General features: G+C 28.6%; 2 protein-coding genes across 2 annotated transcripts in view; one reads left to right on the top strand and one right to left on the bottom strand.

Annotated features, from left to right (window-relative positions):
* The window catches only part of Pdcd4 (Programmed cell death 4), a 36,428-nt gene extending 34,952 nt beyond the window's left edge, over positions 1–1,476 (bottom strand). The window contains exon 1 of the mRNA XM_021147611.4: positions 851–1,476. Coding sequence (XP_021003270.1) covers positions 851–1,151 — 301 coding nt within the window. The 5' untranslated portion in view covers positions 1,152–1,476. The remainder of the gene's footprint in view (positions 1–850) is intronic.
* On the top strand, positions 1,406–19,705 carry LOC107446974 (RNA demethylase ALKBH7, mitochondrial). The gene is made up of 4 exons (XM_016061766.5): positions 1,406–1,958; positions 3,585–3,758; positions 8,568–8,692; positions 19,524–19,705. Exons 1-4 carry the CDS (start codon positions 1,701–1,703, stop codon positions 19,645–19,647), a joined length of 681 nt encoding a protein of 226 aa, XP_015917252.1. The 5' UTR covers positions 1,406–1,700; the 3' UTR covers positions 19,648–19,705.
* The last annotated feature ends 757 nt before the right edge of the window (positions 19,706–20,462 follow it).

The following is a 20,462-nucleotide window of genomic DNA, read 5'->3' as shown; positions in this document are numbered from 1 at the left end:
ACAAAAGTAAAGGAACATATTTGTTAGGTATCTGCACTCCATGTTGGCGATTTTTCTTTCTCGCCAAGTTTGGTGATAGCTGATAACAATTTGGCTTGAGTTATAATGAAGTTATCAAGGAGATGTCAATGGAATTATAGGAGAATCAAACGTATTGAATAACTTGGGCGAGATTGCATTTGATGTGGATATTTGATATTGTAATGACAGGGGTCTGTCAAGGTTTTTCTGAGCGGTACCTATTTTGTGAAAATTTAGACATAATTTGTGAAAAATTAAAAATTATGTTTAAAAATCTAACACAAAAATATGGCAAGAATATGGACTTATCATTTCTTAAGGAATACAAAAATAAAATTTTAAGAAAAAATATTTTGTGAAACTACCGTTTTTCCTAAAATTAAATTTGTGAAACTACCGTTTTTCCTAAAGTTGAATTTGTGAAGGTACCGCTAAACGGTAGTAAATTCGGTCTGGACAGACCCCTGAATGATGAAATGACTTTTTTTTCTTTGCACGGATGGGAGGTGCACGTATGGAAATAGCCCCTATTCTTGCAAACTATGTAAAAACTTTTTTTTTATAATGTAGTTCTTTCTCTTTTAAAGTCAAATTATTTGAAAAAAAAAATGGCATTATTATTTGCGACAAAACCGAAGTCACACTATGTCTCCACAGAAAAGATTTCAAAATTTTCTAACTACTTTTAACATATATAACCTATTTTGTTTCCGAAATTATTTTTTTTTAACATTTTCGTGTAACATATTTAATTTATACATAGTTCATTCAGATCCAGATGTTAACAAACAGAATCTTAACAATGAAAATATATCAATGTTAAACTCACCCTTCTTCGGAAGCCCACGTCCTAAACCATTCCTAGATCTACGACTGTTTTTAGTATACCTTAAATATGAGCCATTCACATTAACAACATTACCAACGCTGTTTTCTTCGCTAACTACAAGTTTAGACGGTCGTTTAGCTTTCCTTTTCACTCGATTTTCAACAGAAATCTCTTGAAAAGAATCCGGATTATTATTTTCAACTAAGTTTTTAGAACCATTAACCGATACTTCTTTATCAATTTCTTTTTCAACGTCATCTACCAACTGGACTCCAAAATTATTTACATTATCAGTAGCCATTAATTCGATTTATGGAGATCTTAAATTAAGAATCAGTAATCACCAATAAAATAAGATATTGTCAGTTCCTTATAAATTTTTGCCGAATATAAATTTAATTATTTTTTTCTTAACTCAGAAAGCAAATTGACTTGAACCTTTATAAAGCACGCTATTATATTTATCACAAACAACGTTTAAACATAACAAAACTTTACTGCATGGAGAGTCCAGATATAAGTAAAGGAATAACACTTTTCGCTTGTAATCTTTGTGAGAAGAGTCACAGCTGTGTCTACACCGTGTCTTTTGTTTGACTGCGACGTGAAATCGAATTACTTCAAGTGATGATTTGAAATAATCATAAACTACACAGAACCAAGCAGTCAAAACCTATTTGTTTTTAAAAGAAATTAAAGTATTAAATTTATAAAAGCTTAGATAATGATGATAAATATGAAATTAATTAAAAATATTTTGTGTTGTATTGTTTTAATTTTAAGATAAAATAACCCTGTAATATATCTGCCTATCAACCTATATATATCTGCCTATTTTTGCAGTTGTAAAATGTTGTATTCTATTTTTACATGCATGAAATATCAAACGGTAGCAACTACTCTTCATTATCTGAGAAGTGTTTCCAGAAATGTAGAGAATCATGTACTTAATGCTGTGAACTATTTGTCTGGGGAAGTTACGGAATCCGTTCATAAGGATTTCAAACTATATGCGAACTTTCTAACGGAGGATGAAGAAATTGAACTTATGAACGAAATCGATCCGATATTTAAAAGACGACGATATCAGTTTGATCACTGGGATGGGGTAGAAAACTATTCTCTACATATTATATGCTATTGAATAATTTGCTAAATTTTCCATTTTTGCCCTTTTAACTAAAATATCGTGGTAGCACACGCTTCATTATTTTAACATGATCACATTTTTTGCTTAAAGTTACTATTTCTTAAAATAGTTACGACTTTTAAGAATATATAGCCCTTAAATGATGTTACTCTTTTTATCAATATTTTTTACCGCCTTTTCGTTTTTGTCACAATTGCAGTTGTCCTAATTTTCCTAATGAAAAATATTTTGTCCTGATTTTTAATTTTCTACCCTGATATTCCTGAATTTTCTTATGTATACCAATAGTGTTGTGGATTATGACTTTGCTTATTACATGTGTAAAGTAACTAGTAAATTACAGTTAAGGGTAATACAACTTTAAACAAATGCCCACAATAACCCATTTAAATTTGGTTGTAGGGTTGACATAAGACAAACTCCATAAAACAAAATAATGACCATTTATTGGCATCACAATACCAAGCCCTTGAAGAGCAATATGTAAAAATACCGCTACAATTACCAATACAAATGCTTTTGGCCTGAATATGACCTAACGGGAACATAAAATATAGAACAGCACTCTACGAGAACCATGACTAGATAATCAGCGAAGCTCTTTGATGAGTATCTAGACGAACTTTATGGTCACAGATAGGAAATTGCTTAAAACTATCTGTCAGTTAACAACTACACTCACTCGGTACTTGAACCAACTATCAAAACTCTTATCACATGAAAAAACATTCAATTCAACCCCCCCCCTTTTGTAAAATTTTTCAAAATTTATTTTTTTAAACTGCTGCAGGTAGAAAAAGAAATCAAAAACACACAATACCAAGCTCTTGAAGAGCAATATGTAAAAATACCGCTACAATTATCAATACAAACGCTTTCGGCCTGAATATGACCTAACGGAACATAAAATATAGAACAGCACTCTACGAGAACCATGACTAGATAATCAGCGAAGCTCTTTGATGAGTATCTAGACGAACTTTATGGTCACAGATAGGAAATTGCTTAAAACTATCAGTCAGTTAACAACTACACTCACTCGGTACTTGAACTAACTATCAAAACTCTTATCACATAAAAAAACATTCAATTTCTACCCCCCCCTCTTTTGTAAAATTTTTTCAAAAATTATTTTTTTAAACTGCTGCAGATAGAAAAAGAAATCAAAAATGAAATTAAAAAATTAAATTTGCTTCTTTTTTCTTCTGCTGTCCTACACTCATCTTTTTACCCCATGTACTCAAAGACCTCAGTTTACAATTACCTTGTTATCAAAATTCTATAGAGGATTCATAGTTATTCTTATTTTCATGGTATTTAGTTCAATATTCCTTATTTTTTAGTGTGTTTAGAACTCACCATTTTCTACGAATATAAATGCTGATTTTAAAATTATCAATTTGAAGAATCGGAGTATTTAATCAGAATATAATTATTGACAGAAAGATTGTAAAAATTTTTTTTTATTTGCATTTCAATTAAATTTTGTGAAATAAATGGCATAAGTTTCTTATAAAAAGTAAACATTACTTGAAATTAAGTGTATTTTCATATTTTTAAAGGTGACACTCTTTTAATTTTTAGGCAATAGAAGGTTATAGAGAAACTGAAAAATTGGAATGGAATGAAAAAAATAGCTTTGTCTTACAGAGAGTTAGAGAATTGGCTTTTCCAAGTGACACTGTGCCTATGAAACAAATTCATATTCTAGATCTTGCTAAGAATGGCTACATAAAACCACACGTGGATAGTATCAAAGTAAGTTTGATTTTTAATCATTACAAAATATGGAATATTGAATAGCAGGCTTTGGGTACTAATTATTTTATATTTAGACAAACAAAATTCTATATTTATATGTAAAATCATGCTCAAATAATGTAATAATTCTCTGTTACTGAAAAACATGTTAAATAAGTCAAAAAGATTATTCAGATCTGTTTCTTATGGGATAATATAAAAAGGAAAGAATGCGAAGCAAGCTACGATAAAAACATGATGACATCAAAATTGAGAAAGACATAAGTTCTTAAGAACAGCGGGTAAAAAGAATTGAGATAGTGAGACAAAAAGTGAAAAAAGATCCTCTTAGACGGTTGTTTTACGAATTTGGACTATGATTTTCAAATTATTTTCTGTGAATTCTCTAATTTTTTTTCTCTCATAAATATTTTATTTTTTAGAATTTGACTGACTTAAACAATTGTTAATCTTATCACAAAGTGAAGCTTGAAATGTGCTCCATTTTTAAGGAAATACTTTTTCTAAATAGACACATATTGCAAACTCTTAGACAATTTAAAATTATTGTATATGGTGAAAATAAAACCTACTATTACTGGAAGGAATTTTAAACTATTTCTTTATCTTTTTTACTTCTGTAATGCATGTACTAACTATTTGAAAACAAAAAATAAGTGTTTCACATTTTTAAATAGTATGACTTTATTGTTTCTCTTGATTTCTAACTGTTCATCTTTTTGATTTGCCTAAAAACAATTCGATTATTTCGATTTACTTGAATGTGATAGTTTCCCATGTCACTGATCAGAAGGCAAGTTTGGTAATGAATAAAAACTAGTAATTTCCATCCCCAAACCCTAGACAAATCCAAGAGTTCAATGACCTGTTGTCTCTTCTGGCTTACTAATTTTGGGGGTCAGTTCGAGTTTCAGCTACTAATTTTGTCTATGAGTTTCCTGATTATTTTATTATTTAAATCCATCTATATCTTAGAATAATAAATTTTGGAATCAAGGCATTGTTACAACTATTTTGTTTTATGTATTCAAAACTTTGAATTAGGAGTAAAGTTTTAATTTTTATTTTTTTAACTAAATTTTAAATTTTATTTTATTTTAAATTTTAAAATTTAGCTTTAATTTCATTATTTCTTAATTCCAATAATATCAGGTTTCAATTTATCTTTCTTTTTCTGACAGACAATGCTTAAATGCAATAACAGCTACATAATATTTCTACAGGAAAATCCACTGTAAGGAAGGAGGAAAGTTTTTATTTTAATAATAAATTATACTTTCATTTAATGTTCATAAAGAATATAATGATTGCTATCTAATCTATCGGACAATATACTTAAAATCATATTTAAAATAAACTCAGTGGTGCGTCAGCCCATAGAGGGCCAAGGCCTACTGTGCCCATCTCAGTTTTCTTGAACTTGGGCTCTGGGGTGCGAACGCAAAACCCCCAGTACTTAGTTCTCAAACATGCTTGGTGCTTAAAATCATATTTAGGTTGGTAAAAAAGTTTCTTCCCTTGTTGAAAGTTATATATCACCATGTTATGGCTAAAAGAAATGTACCACCATAACAAGTAAATTATGAACTTATGAAACTTTATACACATGATAAACATTGCTAAATAAGATCAATTATTATCAATTTGATATTTATTATTAATTTATTTTTTAGATTTTAGAAAGTTGACATAAATTTAAAAAAATAAATAAATAAAAGTAAATTAGCTTTTTAAGTATTTTTATTGATCTGCTTCCAAAACATTGAATAGATGATGCATCCAATTTTAACTATATTTTGTAACTTCTTTTTAATAAACATAAGGTTTTAAAATTATTTATCTATTTAATAGCTACTTAATATTATATATATTTCATTTCTATTTCAAAATTCTTGCTTCACTATGACAAATAAAACTGCTACATCTAGGGTTCCTCTTTAAAAAACAGTTGCATTGAAATTCTCCCATGGATTATTCATTTATTTACAATGACCATAAAAATTCGCTGATGTTCCCCTACTCACGGATTGGTGATTTCCACTTAAAGCCACCTGTAAACAAAAGGGGGGAACTGAGAACGATTTAAGAGCCAAATATTTTTTCATAGCTTGTTAAAAAAAATTTTTTTGATACAGTACACAGTTCCATATCCGGATGTCTGTTTACCGGTGTTTCTCTTTAGGCGGGAAATTAGCAGAGTACATGGAATATCTTAACTGAATTAAATAATGACTAAGTTTTAAAATAAACTGTAATTTATTTATCTCAAAATATTAAATTTCAAAAACAATTAATTAAAAATGTAATTTGGCATACTGGCGGTTTTCTAATAAAACCATAATTGCCCTCCGGCATCTTTCTAACTCTTGGATATCAGTAAACCACTGGAGCAAACGATGAATAATGTAACTAAGAAAAAAAGACAAGTTACTGTGAAACATCTATTTAAATATGAAACAAACAACATTCCCAAAGCTCTGGAGAGGTGTCGCTCTCAGATTGACTGAAGGGCAAATTACTGCCATTTGGCGTCACTATTAGAGGGTTACGTCACTCTCTAACCTAGCTTCCTTTATTGCAGATGATCTCACATAGGAAAGAAATGTAAACAAAGGCGTTGGTATAGTAAGTTATTGCATCAAATTCAATATTCTATTGAATTAAATTACCGTATTTTTCCGTAATAAATAAATTGAATAAAAAAAACGCAAAAGGGATAGAATTCATTTTGTACCCAACTTGGTAATTTCAATGTCAACTGGGTGTGGCCAATTTATGGAACAGGAGAAGGAAATGTGGGGACAAACCAGTAGGGTACAAGCACAGCAGTCAAGATTGATTGATCAGTTTCTTCCAACTTGCATTTCTTTATTTTGTTCATTGGAAATGCAGGTGTTTTTACTTTTCACTTTATTTTAAACTGCTTTAAGAACAGATGTTTTGTTTGACATAGATTTATTATTTTTTGATGTATGATAACTTTTTTAAAAATATTTTAAATTTTTATCGATTTGGGACGATGCGACACTTTTACCAGAAAATATGGTAGATATTATTAACAGGAAGAATTATTTAGATTAAAATTCAGGCATTACCTAATATAGAGAATGGGATTTACCTAGAAAATATGCTAATTGCCAACAGCCTGAATGTTCTTCTGACTACTCAAATCTTCATCTATCTGTAAATTAATTTATGCAAGATCCTCAGTAGCTGGCAATTGGTCGATGCTGCCAAATCTCCATGTTTAAAAGGCCAAGACTTAACCATGCTCTCTCTCTCTTTTTGTTTGATGTGGCTGCATTGTAAGTTTTTCGGAGAAGGGATTCTGTGCTTCAGTACAGATCTCAATGTGTAGCTGTTAGTATGTACCTTCTCTTTTCACCTAATCATCTGTAATATGATCACCTGTCAGAATCATCAAATAAATTGATATTTCTGGAGCTACATTATTATTTCCTTGTGTTCTCTTATTACGGCAAGATACTACTCTGTAGCCTATTTGCTTAAGGATGTTATTGGGAATAAAGGAAGGCCTGTTAAGTACAACAACAGAAAGAGCGATTAGGAATTTGTGGATCGGAATGATATATTAAAAATAAAATCAAAATTTTAAAAACTATGTGAAAATTCCAAATGTTGAAAATGCAATGGACAAAACCTGGTGGACAATAAAATCGTCACAAATCGGGCGCATCAAAAAGTAATACTACAAATGCGAGCTTCGAAATTTCCGATTCATTATAATGTATCATTAAAAAACTATGAAAATCCGTAGAAGTAACTGACAAAAATGCGATCATAAATCCTTAAAGAATTATGGGTAAATTGTCTATAATTGAGTGGGAAATGAGTGATTCGAAGTTTGCCAAATGAAATAATATTGTATTAAAACATTAAAATTTTAAAAACCAAGTGAAATCCGCCTAAATAACTACAGAGAAACGATCTCGAAGCCACACGGATTTACCGTGGAATCATTGCTAATCTAGTAGATCGAGAAATAATTACAAACTGAAATGCACAATTCAAATTCTCGGTATGTTATAATAGCTTATTAAAATATCGAGATTTTAAAAACCATATGGAAATCTGTAACAAAAGCTGCGAAAATAGCTCTACCATGCATTCCACTTGGATTTATTCGTTATTGATTAGAATTGACGTTAATTATCCTCTTTTTGTTATTTTTTATTGAATCAGGATGTTTTGTTATTTGTTTACCATAAAGACCTATTATTCGGAAAAATCTATTTTCTAGACTTGCCAAAGTCCCGGGCATTCCAGATATGGGACTTTCCACTGTAATACATCCCTTTATATATTTCCATTTGGTTTATAATATAAATTAATTATGTACTTATATGTTTTTTTTTTAAAGTATGGGAATGCAACTTAAAAAATAACTTAATAAAGACATTGTGAAAATTGCTCTACAAATACATTCAAAGTTGTTTAAAAAACTATTAATGGCTTTTAAAAATAATTTGTAACATCAGGCTGTTCACAATACATGAGATGTGTTCATTAATATAACAAATTAAACTGTTAGGCTATAAGTTATTGAGAAAAAGTGAAAAAACTGTTCCCATAAACTAACATTGATATGTAGATTGAAGCTGGCAATAGTGCCACTGGCTTTAAGAGGGGGAATGAACTTTAATGGATGCTCTTTATTCATATTCCTGTAGTTAGTTAAAAATTTATACAAATTTTTAAAGTTAATCATAAATTTATATTAATGTGCAGTGTATTTTTGTTTTCCATATTTATTCAATCGTCTAACTCATAATATTTTTATTTTAGTTCTGTGGTGATACCATAGTTGGGTTGTCACTGCTTTCTTCATCAGTAATGAGACTTGTATCAGAAAAAAATAAAAATATGGTGGTGGACTGCCTCTTACCTAGAAGATCCCTTTATGTTATGAAGTAGTATTTTCTTAATTTTTTATAAATTTTCATTTTTTTAAAATGTTATAATTTTATTATTTAAAAATTTATTAATTTTTACATTTATTTCTGAAAAAAGACATCTAACATTTCATCACTAAATAGAAGTGGGGGTTATCTCCTAAAGATTTTTATCAATTGGAAAATTTTGCTTGGTCATTCGGCATACTTACAAAAGTTCATTTTCTCTCATTTTATTTTGAAGACACAAATGAAATTTAGTATTACACCTGTTTAACTTTTCAATAACTAAAATAAAAACACAATATATAAATAATACTTTTCACATTTTTAGAGAAGTGATTAAAGAGCATTCAGGGATTAAAATGTTATTGATGTGTTTATTATATATTTAAAATTATTTTACATCCAAGTTGAAGATGGTATTTTTGCATCCCCTCATTCAGTGTAGCAAAAACTATTACATCAGTGAGTTTGCAAATCTGAACACAGAACAAAATGTGTGTTGCTAGAATGGACACTGCTAAAAATATAGATTTAGAAGATGGACACAGCTCGAAATATGAGTTTCAGAAAATCGTCATATCTATTTAAGAAAATTTTCATAGTATTTGAGTATGTTTTTCAAGCTTCTTAAATAAGTATTGTATTCTTTTTTAAAGAATAAACTTATAAATACAAAGAAACTCGTAATATGATATCGTCCATCTGTGTCATTCACTTGGAATTGTCCATTTGTATCATTCACTTCCCTTCTTTAAAGACTTTGAAAATCAACAGTTGTTTTAACAAGGTTGCCATGTGCGTTATAAATTCTATAAATTTATAATAGTGGCATTATATTTACATTGTAGGAATTAAGAATTATAAAACTGATTTTATAATTTTGAGTTCTGTATATGAAGACATCGCCTGAAAAGTTACATGTGTAATATACCAATTCAACCCTTAGCCTTATTATTCTTGAACCTTATTTGACACTTTATTTATGATTCATTCTTAACAGTTATAATGATTTCTTGTTATTTAACTCTAAGTCATTTGTTTGAAGTGCGTGAAAGTTTTCATTTAGAAATATTCTTCATCATTACACATTTCTAATTTAAAATGGAAAGTTTTTATATATACTTTAAAATGTAAAATCTCAAAAACATGAATTATAAAAATTCAAAAACTTGAAAGATAAAAATTTGAAAAACAGTTTACACATTCTGTTATAAGCGAAAGTCTAAGTAGTAAGAAGACTTCAATGTTGTTTATGTTATTAAAAAAACAAAAACATAATAGTCTTTATTCTGCAGTTTAAGATTTCATTATTTTTAAGGATATATTTCCTGGATAAGGAGCTGCAATCCTCAAAAGGAAGAAAACAGTCTCTAATCTCAGCAATCATGTGCTTGAAGATCCTTGTTTAAAATATCAGACATATATTATTAAACAGCCTTTCATCCCTTCAGTGGGTCGATAAATGAGTACCAAGCATGCTTGGGAACTAAACACTGGGGGTTCCGTGTTCGGTTGACCACCTAACCGGAACATTTGCTATTGCAGCCCAAGGTCAAGAAAACTGAGATGGGCACAGTCGGACTTGGCCCTCTATGGGCTGTCACGCCGCTTAGTTTAGTTTATATTATTAAAATTTATCTGTTTGTGGTGTTGACCACAAAAATCAACAGATCAAAATGAATAAAACTAATATAGTTGATTATAACCCTATATTATTTTGTTTTAAATCATCCAAAAATATTATCTCCTTAAGTTTAAAATATTCCCTTTTTGGAATCAAAACTGTAAAGTGTTATAACCTTTAATCAATATCAATATTTTTGCTTTCATAAATTATGTTGTTGTATAGATTTAAAAATTGTCAATAGAGCAGAAGTATATACATATTAAGAAATCTGTACCTTATAGTTAACACATATAAAAGAAATAATGTCTGTGAACAATTTGTTTTCATTCAGAATATTACTTTAAAAATATCTTTTTCTCCTTAAATCACATATTTCCTTCAATGATTCTGCAACATGAATAATTTTTAGTATACCAGCAATCACTTGTATTGAAGATCACATTCAGAATGTGAAGCAACATTTATATTTTGTCTTTCATATGTATCTCTCATATGCTTATATTTCATATTCAACATGCTCATATTTCATATTTGAAAAAAAAAAAAAAAGGTTTGTTAATCCTCTTAAAAGCACAACATCATAAGAGCGCATATTCTTTGGAACCATCAAATAGAAGAGGGAAAACCATTTTTTCTTTCACCAAGCAACAATTAACAAACACTGTTTTTGTTTGCAAGAAATTCCATATTTTGGTAGTTTGCGTTATCCGATTAGCTGAAATTGATGAGGAATTCAGAACTATTTTTCTTCATCATTCCATCTTTTTCTTCGTTTCATTTTTTTGTTTCTTTTTTCGCTCTAAGCGAATTTTATCACAGTCTTAAATCAGTTTTTTCTTTCTCTTTCTACCAACAACTGCAGTTCTATACACTTTTTCTTCTTTCTGAGCAACATGGCATAGTATCTAGCATAGTATCTCAGCAACCACTCAGTGAAGCATCAATTCCTTGGAGAAAAACATTGTGTGCTCACTGTTTTAATGGATGTTTATTATGTTCTTACTTCCTTTCACTTACCCTGCCCAATCAAATAATTATCCTTGAAGGCTAGACATGGTGTCAATAGTTGATTGTTCTTCATGCAGGAAATCAGGCAGGGTGGAGAAAAGATGTTCTTTATTTAGACATATTAGAATATTGGAGAGCATAAAATCACACACTAAAATCAATGGGCCTGAGTTTTATGTTAGGGAAAGTCTCACAAATTTTTCCCTGTCATCTCTTAAGTCGCACGGAAAAGGAAAATATTATTAATAATAATAGGTCTATAAAGTAGGTTGAGAGTTTTCTCTGAATCTCTTGCTTCCTTAAGAGAAAAACTTAAAATTGTTACCTCTGTATCTGCATACATTAATCAATTTTTAAAAAAGGATGTGAATTATTAGTTATGTGAACAGGTTTTGTTCTGAATAATGAATCAAGAAAGAGAATTGACAAAGAATTAATGTAAAAAAATTTGTTAAAGCTTAATATATATATATATATATATATATATATATAAAGCTTTAAAATTTTTTTTTACATTAATTATATACAGTGAAACCTCCTGTTATGGACATTCCCGTAACCGGACGCGGACAGTCATTTTGGTCCTGAAACGTTGTTTTCTATCTCTACAAATCGGACACTACTTTTTCTAAATTTGAAAAAGGAACTATTTTTGCTTTGAATTGCAAGCTAAAAAAATGCAACTTTTTACCATTTTTAAAGCATGTAAATAAAATTTTTTGCCTTATCCATAACTAAAAATATTGTTAGGCTATTTCACCACTGAAAAATCAATCTTTCTCCTGTCACTTTGCCTTATCTTTGTAAAGAAAGGAGAGAGAATGGTACTGCACTCCTGAAATAATTCTGACATCGGCATCTTTTGATCTTTTCATCTGGACCACTCAGGTTATGAGACCCCTCGAGTTGAAATGACGTCTCTCCATGCTTCTTCCCCATTGAAAATTTCTTTAATTTTCTTATCAATTTGAAGATTGTATTTAACACAACTGGGGTAAAAAAAAAAAGAACAGAAGTATAATCTTTGAGGTGTTTATATAAATGAAACATTTATTCAGACTCTTGATAGTTGATCAGTTGTGAATAATCAACTCCATAGGTCCTCCTGACTTACAGGTATGCATTACTTTTTTTTCTGTGAATCAATGGAGTTTTTTTTTCAAGAATGTATTAACCATGTTCCCTATTAAATGATAAGTAGGTATAAGGGGATGTAAACCTAATACATAATTGAAACGGATTGAGGACAGAAAGCTCCTATTCGGTATCATATGTCTAACTTGAGTATCTATGCTAATAGGAAAATTATATTTATTTATTTATTTATCCGTAGCTACATCCATAATTATGTATTTATATCAAACTTCTTTATATATTCTTTTTTATCTTTCTTATAGCTTAAATAAATATTCTTGTAGATATTTATAGTATCCTTGTAGATATTATTTAAATATTTCTACTTCTTTGAAAATATTCTAGAAACAATTTATGGTGTTAAATTTCGTTATTAGGGTACACTTCCCGTAAACGGACAACTCTCATAAACAGACAAATTTTTTGGTCCCATGAATGTCCGCTTAACAGAGGTTTTACTGTATATATATATATACAGTAGAGAACCATTTATCCGGTATCCAGATAACCGGGAAACCAGAAAACCGGGAAAAATTTTGCACGAATTTCCCGCCTTTTTAAACTAGAACGATTTTAAACTAGAACGAAAAAAGCGGAAATTGGACTCATCCTTGAAGTTGAGTAGAGGAAAATGTAAGGAAGGGGAAGATTTTTTTCCCCGTTTACCCAGAGAAACGTCATTTCCTCCGTGACCTTGAAGGCAGGCAAGGGAGGAATGTTTTATTTTTTCCTTTAGGCCGTCAATCAAACTCAAGGGTGTGGCATGCTGATTTCGTTTTCTGCTTGATTTACGAGGGGGGTGGGGAAAATGCATTGCATGCATATCAGTGAACAGAAAAAGAAAAGAGAAAAATATATTTATTTGACATTGACTAATAAAAATAAAATATTTTTCCTTTGAATAAATTCTTATTCTTTGGAAGTGCGGTATCAATTACAAGTTTTTCTTGGTGTGGAATCACATCTGCTGTAATTAAAAATCTTGTTTTCATCAACAAAAAAATAAAATAAAAGGAGAATTGTTTATTATCTTAAACATAGGATTATTTTATGAAGCAGATTGCAGTTTTGTTTTTCTGATTCCACTACGTTTGATTTTTTTTCTTTTCGCGATAAATTTCGCACTCAATAAATTAATTCTTTTTATTCATAAATTTTATCATTAGGTTTTTTTTTTTTTGAATTCCGTTGATCTTGCCTTGTTTCGGGTTTTAATATTTATGCTAGTGCCTTTTTTAATTATCGTTTCGGTTCGATAATTTTCAAGTGTTTTTATTTAGATTAATAAGTTTTCCTTTTATTTTATCGTTTCCCCCGTATAATTAGGTATGAAATATATTGTGTTATTTAATCATTGGTTTTGTTTATATTATTTAATTTAGGAATTGTAATTATTTTTAAAAAATAAATATGAGAATTTTGTATTTTTTAAACTTGATTTTCTTGTCTAAACTTGCAAATTTTTTTGTTCTTTTAAATGTTATATTTCTACCATTTTTTTTTCTTTTTAAAGTTAGGAGTACCTTTCTTTTTTCTCTTACTTTATGCATTACACTTTTTCCTTGTACTTCGGGTTCGATAAAACATCGATTAACGACACTTTTTGGTCGATCCAGAAAACCGGGAAATTCAGATATCCGGGATAGCGATGGTCCCGAGCATCCCGGATAATTGGTTCTCTACTGTATATATATCAATGATTCAAGATCCCCAAAAAGCACTTTGTTTGCTGTAATTAAAAATTGTAATGTAATTCTAAAGGCAGAAGAACAAGGTGAAAATGTCAAAATCTGGGAATTTTTTTTAAAACCTTTAATGAATTGCATTAAAGAGTACTTGTACTTTATTGACAGGAAAAATTGTAATTTTATATTTAAATCTTTTTTGACATTGCTGTGAATTATTCTCTCTGTTTTATAATTCTTTTTCAAGGGTAGCATAATTTTGTCAAAGTGACTCCAGTATTTACAAGTAAATATTTACAATAGTTTAGCTTACTTATGATATAACAATCTCATGTTATAACATCCCATTTTGTTTGGACTTCAGGAGTTGTTATATCAAGCTTTGATTGTGTTAGTCCAAGTAAACAAAAAACTTACTTCTAAAATATTTAAAACAGATGGCACTGGAGAGATAAGCTAACAACTACAAAAGATTTCTTTTCTGAATTAAAGAGCGATTTTATATGTGATTTCTCCTTGATTTTACTTGCAAATGGTTATTTGACAATAATAACAAGGAATTCTACCTGATACCATGCTTACATCTGATACTCATCAGCTTACTAAATGTCTAGGGTTGGACTAACCTCCTTTCCTCATTTAAAATTTTATTTATAAGCAATAAAACTTAAAACAAACAGGAGAGTTATTCCCAAACAATATTCAAAATTATTAAAACATGCCTGAAAGTTTATTCCGTGGTGAAAATATAAAGATTTTATGTTTGAAGAACAACTTAAACTAATACATACAACTACTTATATACAACTCATACTATGTTTGAAGAACAACTTAAACTAATACATACAACTACTTATATACAACTTATACTATGTTTGAAGAACAGCTTATGTTTGAAGAACATACAGAGAGCATTGCATATCAAAACTATAATTCATCAGTAGTTATTGTTTGTTTTAAGTATCGCTCATGGGCTGCAATAGCGGCACAACTCAAAAAATCATGTTTTGAGATAAGTGGGTTTAAAGTTTTCATTGCTAAGGAAAATGCATAAGAAATGCTTTAGTTTGCTTAAACGAAGATTACCTACAAGTTGAATTATGAGCTGTGCTAGTATTGCTGTTGAAAGATTTTGTATTTTCATATTTACACCTGTTCTTAGTCCAAAACGCTTGTTTTTTGAGTTGTGCCACTATTGCAGCCCATGAGCAATATATACATTTTCATAAGAAGTGACATTGTTGTACAATCATTTTCTACATTAATCAATTACTATTCAACTATTCAGTTAATTAAGTGCTATTTTCTAATTATGGAAAAAATATACAGTTCTTAGAAGAACAAAAAAAAAATTTAGTCTTTAACTCGGTGATTTTTTTTTGACATTATAATGTTGTAATCATAAAAATTATCTCTGTTTTCCAAATTTTAATTTTTAAAAGTTCCTATTATTGTACAAAATTTATAAAAATCAAGTACTAGTGAACAATTACATTCAATTTTTTAAAAGAATATTAATGTATTCAGAATCACTCAAAACCCTTAAAAAGCATTTCATTACTAAGAGTGCTAATTAAATTATTTTTAATCAATAATCAAAAAGTGCTTACTTTCATTTTCATCTGAAATTGAGCATCATGTGATTATTCACAAACTGATGTCACCTGTGCCTTACTGCCATTTGTTTTCAATCACTGTGCATTGAAAGACATTAAGTTCTAATTTTCGCTTGAATTTTCGTAATTAAATCTGTTGCAGATTGTAAATCAGAACAAAGATATGTATATTATCCTCTAAAGTAGCTTAATGAAAATCTGGGCTTGTTTTTATGTATTTTTATAATAAACGTTACATTTCAATGGTACCCACGTAAACATTGTCTATAATTAACTAAATTTCTAGCTCTGAATATTTGAGATTTTATAGTTCACTAAAAAAGGTGTAAAAATGAGTTATGGATATCTGATATTACTTTTTCATTTGTTACTTCATAAATACAAAATAATTTTATTCTGTCATTATTTAACTGTGTTAATTTTAAAGAATATTTAAGATTTTTTTTGTTTGATGATTTATTTTTATGCTATAGTTATGTTATTAGTTTTAGAGTTTAAAAATGTAGAAGAACTAAAGTTATTGATTTTTTTTATTTATTCTAATTTGAGTTTATGAATCTGAATTATTATCAGCATAATGGTAGAAGCCTTTTTCAAAAAGTTGCGATCTCAGCAAAATTTTTAATTCATTCTTTAAAAGTAATCAGATAAAAAAATAATATACTGATTTTATTGATAATGTGCTATTACATTCAATATTATTAGCCCAAGATTACAATCAACATTATAAAGAATAGCAGAAAAAGAGTAATTTATTATTATCAAAAGATTGTTTTAAGGTGAAAGAAGTAGAAGAAATTAATATATTGCAGTACAATTTATTAACTTTATTTTAATTGCACTTATATTATAAAAGGTATTTAAATTAATCCTAAACATTTATTTAGTTCTACATAAGAGAAACAGGAATTAAATTTTTTGATACAGGAAACGAAAGAAATAAAAACAAAAACATGACCACCGAAGCCGACGTCTTCAGGGGGTACCGGCCTCGGTAGCCATTAAAAACAAAACCATTTCTAATTGAGGGAGAAGCAAATGCTTAAAATATCTCCCTCAGTACCCCGATGGTTTTGTATAGAGGTCCAGGAAAAACAAGATACATTCAAAATAATTTACAAATAAAGAAAGAAAATCAATCAAAATCATCAGAAAAATAAAAACTCACTAAGTCACAGGTCAAGCTAGACTTAGCTATTACTAGAATATTGGCATAGACTAGAATATTGGCATTAGACTAGAATATTGGCATATATTTTTTAATGGACTGGAATTCTGGAAAGCCTTTATTTCCTCTTTGGCAAGGCCAAATGCTTAACCAATGATTTTTTCCAAATCTTTTAACTAAATTTTTGTTATTAAAAATGTATAATGCATTAGTTTTGCTATTTTAGACTTCCTCTTTATAAGCACTAACAAATAATTTGCAGAAATAGGATGATAAATTAACAGTAACCATATTTTGTAAATGCTATATCGCAGAAAGAGGAAATAAACTTTATAAATAAATTTTCTTTATTAACCTTAGCAAAAGTCCCATTTACTAGAAGAAGAATATTGCGAATAGATATGAGCAGTATTGTTTATTTAAATATTTTATTCATAGTTAAAAAAACTGCATTAGTAAATATTTACATTTAAGAAAATGATTTGGCTCTAGTAAAAGAAAAACTGTTAGCTTAAAGATTCTTTAAACTTATATATTGCAAATTTCAAATTACATTGCCTGAATTTTTGAACATTAGCAGATTAATTGTTATGATAATGGAGTCATATTTTTCAATGAAGTAAATTTATAAAAACTCTAAATGATTTCATTTCTATCTAATCTGCCATAGATTTTAACATCATTTTAACTTTAAAATAAGTAGAATAAAGTAATCTCTTTTTTGAAATTTCTCACCTCTGATTTCTGCAGAAAAGAAATGTTGATTCGTTGTGAAGAGCAGCATAATCATTTCTTTGGCTATTTTTGTGATAAGTAAATAGTTTTAAAAATCTTTCTTCTATTTTGCACATTTCTCAAAAACGTAAATTTAATTAAAAAAATTTGTAACTAATAGTATGCACATATCTATCATACAATGTATGTGATATCGAAACTAAAAGAGCACTGAAATACCCTTAGAGAATGGAGGAGACATCAAAACCAATCAGGGATCTTTATAACACTTGCAGAGGCTTTTAGATTGATTTAAATGTTTTATATTTAAAAAAATAAACATTTGTGGGGAAAAAAAACAATCATATATTTGGATTCAAGAGAGAATTTCCTCTAAGTTAGGATTTAAAATATAAAATTTTAGGTGAGGCTGTAATTGTCCATTGCTTAAGATTTGATTTATGAAAGTTATTTTCATTGTAGTTTTCATTTAATAGCAATAAGATCTAAAATAAATGGTTACAACAATATGTTTAGAACTCAAACGCTTATGCTACTTGGGCTAATCTTAATCGAGGTTCATAGTTATCCTGATTTTCCTGGTGAAAGTTATTTTGCTCTGATTGTTTTCCCAACTTTTTGCTTTTATTTATTTTCTTATTATTTTTTTAATGTTTAAAGAACATCCCATTTTCTATGAATGCAAATGCGGATTTTAAAATGATTGAATCGAGAGATTTGAATTTTCAATGCATTATCTTTTTATTTTTATTGATACTAAAAAAAATCGCAATATTCAAATGTTCAAACTTGGGGATCATTATTAATTATGTTAATGGTTCTGACAAATAGTCTTACCTACATAATTCATTGCTATATTAACTATTTAGAATTTTTAATTTTTTAAATTCAAAAAAAAATTTTCAGTTTTGGAAAATTAATTAAAGAGGCATATTCCCCCTTTGCAATTCACCTATTGTCTTTAAAAGCATTTTATGTAATTTTAAATATTTAAAAGTATCACTTAATGGAAGTTGAATAAGAATTTTTTAATTCTATTTTTACAAATACAGTTTATAAGCTTGCATAATCTGATAATAGTAATAGAATATTAATAATATTTTTACTGAGCAAGCAGAAATACAAAGCAAATAAAATGCACCTGTTTACCACCAGGAAGATAATCCTGCTCTAGAGATGTTTTTTAAAATAAAGAAATATAAATTTTATTTTAAAAAACATAAATGATGATGAAATAAAATAATAAAAAAAAACATGTGTTTATGATGTATGTGCATGTTTTGTTCCTTTATGAAGAGCTAAGGGGAAAAAGATTCTAAGTAAAATTTTCGTGATTTTTCAAAAATTAGTTTTGAAGTTCATACATTTTTTTTGTTGTTTTACTATAATTCTATGTTTTTGGTGTATTTATATGAAGCTATACACATAAAAGTGTGGTGAAGATTAATTTGTTCCTAACTCTTGTAGTATGGAAGGATTTTTGTAGATAGTATCTGTTTTATTCATGTAATGTAAACTCTTTCACTTTAAGCATCACTATCCATTGATAAGTGATGTTTTGAGAATTGGAAAAATCATGTTGTATCTTTAAATAAGACTAAATTAAGAACTTATCCTGAAAATGTGCTTGAGAACCTTTTTACACAACTCTTTTTATGTAAATTAAAGAAATTATCAGTCGTAGAAATAAAAATGAACTCTTTCAAAAAATAAACTGAAAAATTGAAAACTTTCTCTCAAAGTATCAGAATTTTCCTTTTAAAAATAATGTATTATTTTGAAGCACAGAACATGGTGATTTGTATTTAGTCATACTATTGATCACAAAATATTTGAATAGGGAATGACAATTTTGTATAAATTTTTTCAGAGGCTCTGTACGATATGATTTTACTCATGAAATATTGGGTGAAAAGTGTTCTTACTTCAAAGGAAAATTGATTGCTAAAGATCGTCGTGTATCTGTTATCTGCAGAAATGAACCTTTATCTTAAATTTCATTGTACTATAAAAAATATTTCGTCTATTAATAAATATTTATTTTTACATGTCTGTCTGAAATTTATTATTTTAATATAATTTATTTCCGCTATCTTTATGCGAGGGAAAGATTCCTTGTTATTTCTTTAACTTGAGAATGGCTGCTCCTATTCTTAATTAATTTTATGAAAATCTGCAATTTGAATCAAAAGTTATTTAGGGTGTTACGTTCTTTTTCTGAAAACTATGGAAGCAACATAGCTTATTTAAGTTATTTTATTTCTTTTGGAAGATGTGTGTCAAAGTTTGACTATCCTAATTCAAAAACAAATCCGATTTGTGCGCACCATCCATTATCCATACTTACAAATATTTTACTTCAAATTCATTTTAAGTGATAGAGCTTGTAATTTTTTTTGTTTTAATCAAATGTCATACTGTATGTTTTCATATCCAAAGATCTCTCTTGCATTAGCCCATGCGTTAGGTCTGCTCATTTCATTATCAAAATAGGGTGGGCTGTTTGTTTGTAGTACGCTGCACGCAAATGCTATATTCTACTTTTAAAAATGAATTCTACAGTGACAAAAAAAACCACCCTGAATAGCTTTTCTTCTAATGATTATATTTTCATGTACTAAAACTCAATCCAAATGGTTCGGGGCCTCAAATGACCTCAAATATTAATCAGTGCAGATGATAATTTAAATTATGAAATCGGGCACAAAATCGTGATGAAATGAAGATTGTTTGAATCATTATGAAGTCGGATACTTTTTTTCAATAAACATACTACCATATGTTTATTGAAAAAAAGTATCCATACTTT

The sequence above is a fragment of the Parasteatoda tepidariorum genome, chromosome 11 (genome assembly GCF_982258835.1).
Source record: "Parasteatoda tepidariorum strain Cologne lab strain chromosome 11, Ptep-v5.0, whole genome shotgun sequence".
Classification (NCBI taxonomy): Eukaryota; Metazoa; Arthropoda; class Arachnida; order Araneae; family Theridiidae; genus Parasteatoda; species Parasteatoda tepidariorum.
Note: the sequence above shows the minus strand (reverse complement) of the source record. Positions and strands in the feature narration are given on the sequence as shown.

What these genes read in the sequence shown, in the direction of transcription:
- LOC107446974 (XM_016061766.5), top strand. Translation starts at nt 1,701, where the DNA reads ATGTTGTATTCTATTTTTACATGCATGAAATATCAAACGGTAGCAACT. An exon ending in AGTTTGATCACTGGGATGGG is followed by an intron (nt 1,959 to 3,584) that starts GTAGAAAACTAT and finishes TTTAATTTTTAG; the next exon opens with GCAATAGAAGGTTATAGAGA. An exon ending in CACACGTGGATAGTATCAAA is followed by an intron (nt 3,759 to 8,567) that starts GTAAGTTTGATT and finishes TTTTTATTTTAG; the next exon opens with TTCTGTGGTGATACCATAGT.